At 42.5% G+C, this 10,908-nt stretch overlaps 1 protein-coding gene across 1 annotated transcript in view; it reads left to right on the top strand.

Annotated features, from left to right (window-relative positions):
• Scp2 (sterol carrier protein 2) overlaps positions 1-10,908 on the top strand; it is a 79,270-nt gene that overhangs the window by 14,691 nt on the left and 53,671 nt on the right. Inside the window, exons 5-6 of the mRNA XM_005353538.3 lie at positions 2,150-2,214; positions 5,642-5,768. Of these exons, the coding sequence (XP_005353595.1) occupies positions 2,150-2,214; positions 5,642-5,768 (192 nt within the window). The remainder of the gene's footprint in view (positions 1-2,149; positions 2,215-5,641; positions 5,769-10,908) is intronic.

Below are 10,908 nucleotides of genomic sequence, written 5' to 3'. Positions count from 1 at the left end.
GCCCGGCTCTGGTTCTTGTTTCTTGTCCTTAAATAAATACGGGGTTAATGTCCCCTTTTAATCACTTCGCTGAGTTGCCACCAGAGAGAGATTGCTTTATAACATACTAACATATAAAACATACTGCTTTTAAAAAGAACCTTTTATTATTCGTTTTTGTGGTATTGACAATGAAACCAAGGGCCTTGAGGATGCCAGGCAGACACTGTACCACTAAGCTGTATCCCCAGTGCCTCCCAAAGGCTTTATTGAAATCAAGGTCCCAAATCATGAAGTTTACTCTGATGAGGTGGTAGTCATATGTGCAGCCTTCATCATTGTGTATTTTAGAGCATTTCATCACCTGTCATGAAAACCTTGTTTCAGGTAGTAAGATTCCAGCTCCAGAGCATCAGCAGCTGGCTGTCCTTGTTTCTTCCTCACTGTGGGCTCTCACTCCTACCACCTGCTGTCTGTCTCTGCAAACTCATCTGTTCCTATCAGTGGCATCGTGTAATACATGCCTTTTGTCACTGCTTTCACTCAATTTGTTGTTTAAAAGTTCATTCTTAGAGCACGTGCCAGTATCTTATTACCGTTTCTGGCCAAATAATATTAATTGAACCTGGGTCCTCAGTGTTCTTAACTGCTGAGCCACCTCCCCAGCTGCTATAAATAGCTTTTTTTTTTTTAAAAAAAAGGTTTATTATATATACAGTTTCTGCCTGCATGCAAATCTGCAGGCCAGAAGAGAGCACCAGGTCTCATTATAGATGATTGTGAGTCACCATGTGGTTGTGGGAATTGAACTCAGGACCTTTGGAAGAACAGCCAGTGCTCTTAACCACTGAGCCATCTCTCCGGCCCCTGCTTTTGTATTTGTTTTTTCACTGAAACATTTCACACCAATGGAAAATTTTATTAGTATAATGAGATTCAGGGAAGGAATTAAGCACTGTCTTGATTTTCTCAGTAGGTAAAGGTATGTGCCATCAAGCCCAACAACCTGAGTTTGGTTCCTGGAATGGACATATGCACTGCTCAAGCTAACACAATAAGTGTGAAAAATAATTGTCACTGTCATTTTTAAGTTTTTAAACATGAGGGGCTGAGAGACGACTGGGTAAAATGTTAGCTCTCCGAGTGTAAGGATCTGAGTACAGATCCCTGTCACCCATGTAGAAAATCCAGTCTTAAAGGTAGCCAAGCACTACATAGTGATACCCTGTCCACAGGTATGGTGGCCTATACCAGCAATCCCAGTGCTGGGAAGGTGGAGACAGCAGGGTCCCTGGAGCTTTCTCCCTACCTAGAATAGGCAAAGCAGTGAGCTGCAGGTTCAGAGGGAGATCTGTCTCAAAAGCAAGGTGGGGAGTGATTGAGGGAAACCCTTACTGTTGACTTTTGGCCTCATGTACACACTAGTATGCATATCTGCATGTGCACCATACACAAACATAAGTGTATACATATGCACAAATAAACAATTCTATAGGGTTATGGTATGCTGTTGACAGATGTTTCTGTCCCATCCGGTCCCGCAGCCATTCAGTCCCAAAGAAACACACAAAGGTCTACATTAATTATAAACTGGTTGGCCTATTAGATCAGGCTTCTTGTTAACTAATTTTTATATCTTAAATCAACCCATAATTCTTGTCTGTGTCAGCAACATGGCTTGGTACCTTTATCAGCAAGGCATTCTCATTTTGCTTCCTCTTGGTCTGGGTGACGACTACAGACTGAGTCTTTCCTCTTCCCAGAATTCTTTCTTGTTGCCCAACTTCAACTTCTTGCCTGGTTGTCCCTCCTATGCTTCCTACCTGGCTACTGCCAATCAGTGTTTTATTAAAACAATACAAGTGACAGGGTACAAGACCATTTCATTGTCCCATAGTAATACACATTTTTATTTCATGTAAATTATCTATCTATATTTTGGGGGGACACAATCTGTCTGTGTAGTCTTGGCTGTCCCAAAACTCACTCTTTAGACCAGGCTGGCCTGGAACTCGCAGAGATCCACCTGCCTCTGTCTTCCAAACGCTGGGATTAAAGGTATATGCCACCATACCCAGAGTAGATTACTGTTTAGATTGAGGTATTTAATTGAACATTTTGTTGAGTACCTGGAAATTTGAAATTTCAATATAATTGCTTTTCCTTTAAGGTGTGGCAGACTGTGTGTTGGCTCTTGGGTTTGAGAAGATGGAGAAGGGATCACTTGGAATGAAAGTGAGTCTCGTTTATTATTGTTTCGGTGTTTTAACACTGTGAGAAAACTGTCTATCTGACCATCATAGAGCATGTCAGTAAGTAGCAGAGAACATGATTTGATGTTTTAAAAATACATATATTTTAAGATTTATTTGCTTTTGTTTCTTTGCACAAGCGTGTGTGTGTGTGTGTGTGTGTGTGTGTGTGTGTATGTGTGTGTGTTTCCATGCCATGTTGTGTGTATCTGTATGCCTGCTCAGGGTTTGGACTTATTGGGTCTCCCAGTGTGGATGCAGCTAACAGAGCCTGAGATATTTGAGTTCTCTCAAGTGCTGAGCCTTCTCTCCAGCCCATGATTTGACAGTTTATTTGATTATTACAGACAAGCCTCAGCCTCACTTTGTAGTTGAGGGTGCTCTTGAACTTCTAACTCTCCTTTCTGGGCAAGTTCCTTGGTATTTTAAGAAAAACAGTTTGTTGTTTCTGTGTGCCACCCCTAGGTAGTTCTCTGTGGAGAAGCTCCTGTTCGGCCTCTGTTCCGTGTTTATCCCATGTTACCTCCTTCAGATAACTTGGTACAACTATCCAGTTTTTGTAGGTTGCCATGCAGAAGCAACACTTCGTTCTAAGAGAAGTTTAGAGTTACTATTTTGAGCAGGAGGGGCTGCCAACCTGCTGACCTGAGGTTGACCCTGGGACACTTGTAGTAGAAAAAGAGAACTAGTTCCTGCAAGTTCTACTCTGACCTACACACATACACACACACACACACACACACACACATCTTGATAATCTCATGTCCACACCCACCCACCCCACATACTGAATAAAGAAGCTTTTTAAAGAAGGGATGCTTTCTTACAGAGAGCATCCGTCACGGGAGTACGCTTTGCTAGTAAGTAACTGAGGAATTGAATTTTAAGTTTAATTTTAACTAATTTAAGCTTAAATGAATACTCTGTTCCAATACTGAAAAAGTTTTGAGTGTATTTGGGATAACTTGGGCCCATAAATCTGTTTTTACAACTGTCATTTCATGAAATCTAAATATAACGTATATTGAATACTCCCAATGAAAATTACTTCTAAGTCAGGCGGTGGTGGCACTTAGGAGGCAGAAACAGGCGGATCTTTGTGAGTTCGAGGCCTGCCTGGTCTATAAGAGCTAGTTCCAGGACAGGTTCCAAAGCTAAGAGAAACCCTGTCTTGAAAAACCAAATAAAATAAATAAATAAATAAATGATTTACTTCTACATTGGGATGTGTCATAGGTGTAAAATATACACAATTTTGTTGTTGTTTTTTTTGTTTTGTTTTGTTTTTTGTTTTTTTGAGACAGGATTTCTCTGTGTAGTCCTGGTTGTCCTGGAATTCTCCTTGTAGACCAGACTGGCCTGGAACTCAGAGAGATCCCCTTGCCTCTGCCAAGTGCTGGGATTAAAGGCATGTGATACCGTGTCTGATTTATACACACTATTCTGAAGACTTAATTTGATAAAAGAATATAACTCAGGACGCAAAGGCAGTTGGATCTCTCTGAGTGCGAAGCCAGCCTGGTTTACATAGTGAATTTCAGGATAGCTAAGAGCTCACCCTGTCTCAAAAAGTAAAATATCTCCTGTTTTTACATTGATTACTTGTTGAAATGAATATGAATATATAAAGCAAATAAGCTATATTTGAATTTTTCAGAATTATATTTGTGTATGTGTGTGCGTATTGAGGTGGAGTGGGGAATGGTTAGGTGTAGGTTTACCATGGCCTGCTTGGAAGTCAGAGGAAAGCTTACAGGAATCGCTTCTCTCCTTCCACTGTGAGGGACCCAGGTCGTTAGGCTTGGTGGCAAGTATCCCCAGGATACTACTTAAATAGATGAGCCATGGTGGGAAGTGGAGAGATCTAGTCAACAAGGCCACAACGGGAAGAGGAACAGATATGAAGGATGCAGTCACCTCAAGTCCGTCTTCAGGGTGCTGCTGCCAGGATCATTAGGTTTAAACGAGGGCAGAGGTACACATAATTAAACAGTCTGATCAGCATGTAGTCCTGTCCGTTGTTATTGTAGCTTGCATCTGTCCTGTAGTGTCATCTCAAGGGGCTTCAAACACAGCCTTAACATTTTTTTTGTTGCATTTACCCCTGTTCCCCCATGTCTGTGTGTGTGTGTGGGTGTGGGTGTGGGTGTGAGGGTGGGTGTGTACATGCCACGGTGCAGGTTTGGAAGTCAGGACAACCTCAGGCATCAGGTCCACGGTGGGTTCCAGGGGTTGAACTCAGGCTATCAGACCCCATTCTCCGCATCCTGATTGGCTGTGTTTCTGAAAGCCCCAGTTTCGCTCCTGCTTTTCCCTTCATTCTCATTGTCCGTCTGCCCTGAGTGTTCTTTCCTCGAGCCCTTCAGAGCCCCACCTAAGCTCTGGACTGCTGTCCTGAGCTCCAGCTTCCCACTCAGTGTTTCTGGTTTTATAGCATTATTATTTGCGTGGTAATTGAGTCTTACCGTTTTCCTCTTTTCTCCCCTAATCTAAATGTCTGATGAGAAGAACCTTAAGCGACACACTCGTGCCTTTATTTCCTATGTCTTGAATAGTTACTGTTGAACAGTGGATAGTGAATGTTTGGTAAACATTTTTTTTTTTAATTTACTGGGTGGCGAGATGGTCAGCAGTTAGAAACACTGCGTGCTCTTCCAGAGACCTGCATCCGATTCCCAGCATCTACATGGTGACTCACAACTATCTGGGGCACCAGGCACACATGGTTCACAAGACATCCATGCAGCCAAAACATATATACAATAACAGAATACTTTTAAAACCTAGGAAAAAACTTAAATTCATGCATATTTGTTTTATGTGTGTGTGTGTGTCCTTTTGAATGTCTTCTTCATCTGTCATGGCATGAAAGAGAAAGGAGTCAGAGGACAACTTGCAGGGAGTTGGTTCTCTTGTTCTACCACGTAGGTGCTGGGGATCACACTCAAAAGAATTAATAAGCCAAGCATGGTGGTCCCAGCACTGGGGAGGCAGAGGCAGTAGGTTCCTGTGAGTTCTAGGCCAGTCTGGTCTACAAAGCGAGGTCCAGAGCAGCCAGGGCTGTGTGGAGAGACCCTTTCTCAAAACTAAAACAAAACCTGAGAGAAAGAAAAAATAATAAGCAAGGAAATATGTATATATTCTTGAGACAGAGTTGCATGTGTTCCACACTGGCCTCTGACTCCTATATACTAAGGCTGATTTTAAACTCTTGACCCTCTTCCTCTACCTCCCAATCGTTGGCTTCTCATGTTTTCCTGTGACAAAGCATTTCTCAATGATTTTATTCACATAGACAATTTTTTTGTTTACTGTGCTCTCAAGATAAGAAAATGTCATTACAACAGCATAAGTTGCAAGAAACAGTTTTATATCAACTGCTCATTAAATTTTATTTTTTTCTCTTTAAGTTTGGAGATCGGTCTAATCCAATTGACAAACATCTTGATGTCTTGATCAATAAGTATGGATTGTCTGCTCACCCAATTGCTTCACAGATGTTTGGGAGAGCTGGGAAGGAGCATATGGAAAAATATGGTATGTTAAAACAATCCTGTGTGTGTGTGTGTGTGTGTGTGTGTGTGTATATATGTATGGGTCACATGACCCTTTCACAGGGATCACCTAAGAGCATCCTGCCTATCAGGATGCTTTTTAATGATTCATAACAGTTGCAAAGTAGCAATGAAATGATTTTATGGTTGGGGGTCACCATAGCACGAGGAACTGTATTAAAGGGTTGCAGCATTAGGAAGGCTGAGAACCACTGCTTTAGAGGTTGGGTATGGTGACACACGCCTTTAATTCCTGTACAGAGGCAGTTGGATCTGCTTGAGTTCAAGCCAGCCTGGTCCACATAGTGAGTTCCAGGCCAGCCAAGGATACATAGTGAGAGCCTGCCTCAAAATAATGGCAACAGCACCACCCTTCGGGTTTATTACTGGTTATATTCGTACAGTAAGAAACAGCAGGTATTTGTTAAGGACGCGGGAGGGACTGGAAGATATAAGACACAAATAAAATAGTTTTTCTTTATTTTTAATGTGTGTGGGTGTTTTGCCTGTGTGTTAGTCTGTGTATCACGTACATGCCTGGTGCCCTTGGAGAAGAGAAGAAGGCATCAGATCCCCTGGAATTGGAGTTATAGGTTGTTATCCTATACATGGTGCTGGGGTTTTAACCTGAATGTTAGGCAAGCATTCTACCAACAGAGCTACACCCCCAGCCCTGCCAGGAGCTCTTTTATGAGACACTAATCCTGTTCATGAAGGCCCTTCCTCCTAATACAAGCACCTTGGGGATTAGATTTCAACATGTGACTTTTGTTGGGGACATCAGCAGGCCGTTCACTACCTCCCTCCACAGGCCCCATCTGCCAGTCATTGAGGCCGGTTTCAACCTTAGAATTTAGGAGGGAGGATGATGTTAGAAATACCTTTGAGGTCCTTTGGTAATGTTACAGATGAGGGCTTAACATCTCATTGGGAAGTAGAGAGAAACCCTGGTGTATCCAGTTACTCACTGTGTAGCCAGGAGGGTCGTCGTAAGTTGTTCATGTGTTTGTGTTTCCGGTCCTGACACTGCAGCACCCTGCTCACACAGCCTCCACTTTCCCTCCTTCACAGCACTGGGGATTGAGTCCACCCAGCTTGGCTTTCAGTTTTGTTTTTGAAAACCTAAAAACACGCTTGTCTTAACTAATAATAGCAGAAAAACATGAATGCCATCTTGATAATACCCTCTCTCCAGTTATGTTAAGCTTGGTAACACAGGCAGGCAGGGTAGAGGAACTCGGAACTGTTAGATGTTGCTAGTGGACATGAAATGGGAATCTAGGAATGCCTCTCCCATGAGTCATCTCCTGACTTTACATGCCAATGTGTGGAAGGTGTTTCTGTGTGTTTGATATCATAGCACGGTGTTTAGTAGAGCACTGGGTTAAGTAATCAGCTTGGGTGGTTTTTAAATAATCTATTCTGCAAATAGAGTTGTAAGGAGTTTTGCAACAAATGTGACTATTAAACAGACCTTAAGTTTCCTTGCTTTCTAGATAATGAAAGTGACCAGATTACGGTTTTGTTTATTTATTATTCTTTGTATGCACATGTGAGCGTGAGTGTGGGAGGACCACTTTCGGGAGTCAGTTTTCACACTCGGCCGTGTCAAGGCAGGGTCTCTCTTCGTGCTTCTGCCCCTCACTGTGTACTGCAGCAGGCTGGCGGTCCTTGGCCTGCAGGTGATTCTCCTGCCTCCATCTCCGTCTCTGCCCTGAGCTGTGTACTGCAGACTAGCGGTCCTTGGGTTTGCAGGTGATTCTCCTGCTTCTGTCTCCAGTCTCTCATAGGTCTGTTGTGATTACAGATATGCTTCTGCATCTGGGTTTTTAACTAGGTTCTGCATATCAAACTCAGGTCATGAGGCTTGCGTGGCAAGCTCTCAGATCCAGAGTCATCTCCCTGGCCTATAATTGAAATTGTTCATGGTTGTCAGTTGAGAGACTATCAGTTTTGAAGGATACTGGGATTCACTTTGAGACTTAGGGGCTTATAGAGTTGTTGATCTAGTTGTTTTCTTTCCTTTGCCTTTTTGTTTTTTGAGACAGGATTTCTCTGTGTAGCCCTGGCTGTCCTGGAACTCACTCTATAGACCAGGTTGGCCTCAAACTCAGAGATCCACCTGCCTCTGCCTCCTGAGTGCTGGGATTAAAGGTGTGTGCCACTATTGCCTGGCAGTTTTCATACTTGTTTTGAAATAATTTCAGACTTCATGACAGTGTTTCACAAAATAGTACAAAAAAATCCTAATACATTTTCTAGATTATTTATGTTTTGCTATGCTTATTTTTTAGTATCTTTTATCTATATTATTGTGTTACTTAGATATTTGAGAGCAAGCCAGGAGTAGACACCCCAGGTAGGAGGGTGTCTGTGAGTTCAAGGCCAGCTTGATCTGCATAGTGAGTTTTAGGCTAGCTAGGACTGCATAGTAAGACTCTGTTTTAAAAAAGAATAAATTACAGACTTTCACAGCTAACTTATAATAACCAAAATCAAGAAATGAATATAAAGCCAAGCATATCAATGTGTGTGTCCTAGCTGTTGTAGGGGAATTGCTTGAGGCCAGGCCTCCTAAGCCAGCTTGGAGACCATAGCAAGACCTCATCTTTCCCCACTTCAGGAAAAAATTAGTTATGCTAACATGGTACTGTTACCCAGACTGCACGGCGTACTCGTAATTCACCCATTTATCCCACAGATACCATTTCCTGGCTCCAAAGCTCCTCATGATTTTGTTGTTTACTTTTCTTTAAAAATTTAAAAAATTTGCTGGGTGATGGTGATGAAGGCCTTTAATCTCAGCATTTGGGAGGTGGATCTCTGAGGCCAGCCTGGTCTACAGAGCGAGTTCCAGGACAGGCTTTAAAGCTACACAGAGAAACCCTGTCTCAAAAAACAAAAGCAAAAGCAGAACCATAAACATAAACAAATAAATAATTTTACTTTGTATGTGTGTGGCTGTTTGTGTGCATGTATGTCTGTGCGTCTCTTGCACAGAGACCAGAAGGGGGCGCTAGATCCCCTGAAACTGGAATTACAGATAGCCCAGAATTACAGAATTGAACCCAGGTCCTCTGGAAGAGTAGCTGGTGCTCTTAACTGCTGAGCCACCTCTCTAGCCCCCTGTTGTTTATTTTTCAATGTTTTATATGTTTTTATTTTTCTGAGAGAGGGTCTTATACAGTACAGGCTGGCCTAGAACTTCTGATCCTCCTGCTCTAGTGTCTTAAGCACCTACATTATAGGTGTGTCCTACCATGCCCTGCCATAACCCCTGCTCCCCATTTTGGTTATGTTCATCAAGTTTAATGTCAATTTCTTCTGGTTTTAAACTTAGTCTGCACTAGTTAGACCTCATTTGCCACACTGTAATCACATGAAAGGTTTTTTTTTTTTGGTTTTTTTTTTTTTAAAATATTTATTTATTTATTATGTATACAATATTCTGTCTGTGTTTATGCCTGCAGGCTGGAAGAGGGCACCAGACCCCATTAGAGATGGTTGTGAGCCACCATGTGGTTGCTGGGAATTGAACTCATGACCTTTGGTAGAGCAGTGCTCTTAACCTCTGAGCCATCTCTCCAGCCCCCTTTCGGTTTTTTGAGGCAGGGTTTCTCTGTAGCTTTTGGAGCCTGTCCTGGAACTAGCTCTTGTAGACCAGGCTGGCTTCAAACTCACAGAAATCCGCCTGCCTCTGCCTCCCAAGTGCTGGGATTAAAGGCATGCACCACCACCACCCGGTAGAAGTTTTTTTTTTCTTTTCTTTTCTTTCTTTTTTTTTTAATTTCTTGAGGTACTGGGGATTCTGGGCCTAGGCTAGTCAAGTGCCCATCACTGGGCCCTATCTCTCACTGGGCCCTAACCCACTGGCCCAGGATGTTATACTTGCCTCATAATTGGCTTATAAAAAGATGATTAATTTTCACTTTTAATGCCCTGCCACCATTTGTGGGGTGTTGAGACTGCATGAAGAATTCTGTGTGACACTGTATGAATTCATTTTTTTTTTTTGGTTGTCTGTGTGCTTTCTTTCTTTCTTTCTTTCTTTCTTTCTTTCTTTCTTTCTTTCTCTTTTTCTTTCTTCTTCTTTTTGTGACTGGCTTTCAGGCTGGCCTCAAACTCAGAGATCTACCTGCCTCTGCCTCCCGAGTGCTGGGATTAAAGGTGTGCGCCACCATCGCCTGGCCCGTTCCTTCCTTGTCCTTTGTTCTTTACTTTCCTTTCTCCCCCCTCTCTTTTCCTTTTATTCCCTCCCCTCCTTCTCCCTCCCCTCCTCTCCCCTTTTCTTTTGAGACAAGGTTTAATGTAGCCCACCTAGTCTGCCCTCTAGTTCTTTTTTTGTTTTGTTTTGTATTTTTTTTTTGAGACAGGACTTCTCTATGTAGCTTTGGAACCTGTCCTGATACTCTCTCTCTGTAAACCAGGCTGGCCTCAAACTCACAGAGATCCTCCTGCCTCTGCCTCCCGAGTGCTGGGATTACCCGGCCGGGCCTCTAACTCTTAAAGTAGCTGAGGATGACCTTGAACTCCTGATCATCCCACCGTCTCCTAAGTGCTGGGATTAGAGGCTTGTGACACCACATTGGTTTTTAAAGATTTATTTATTTATTATGTATACAGTGTTTTACCTGCATGTATGCCTGCAGGCCAGAAGATACCATTACAGATGGTTGTGAGTCACTATGTGGTTGCTGGGAATTGAACTCAGGACCTCTGGAAGAGCAGCCAGTGCTCTTAACCGCTGAGCTACCTCTCCACCACATCGTTTTTGTGGTGCTTGGGATTGAACTCAGGGTCTCCTGCATGCTAGATCCTTACCATCTGATCTACATCCTCAGCCTCATTTTCTGTATTTCTTTTAGGCTAAATATTCTATTTTCAATGGGTTCAATTTTAGTAAATCTCTATTTCTCCAAGAAATTACCATTTCACTTAGATTTTTCAAGTCAGCTTGATTAGGACTCTAAAAAGTAATGTCTATTATTTATTGACTGATTTAAAAAATCATTTATAAAGTTTTTTTTTCTAGAGGCCTAGGAGGATAGCTCAGATAAGAGCACTTGCTTGCAAGCTTAAGGACTTGAGTTCAAATCCCTAGGACCCCACATGACACACAAATA

This window comes from Microtus ochrogaster, chromosome 10 (assembly GCF_000317375.1).
Source record: "Microtus ochrogaster isolate Prairie Vole_2 chromosome 10, MicOch1.0, whole genome shotgun sequence".
Lineage (NCBI taxonomy): Eukaryota > Metazoa > Chordata > Mammalia > Rodentia > Cricetidae > Microtus > Microtus ochrogaster.
Note: the sequence above shows the minus strand (reverse complement) of the source record. Positions and strands in the feature narration are given on the sequence as shown.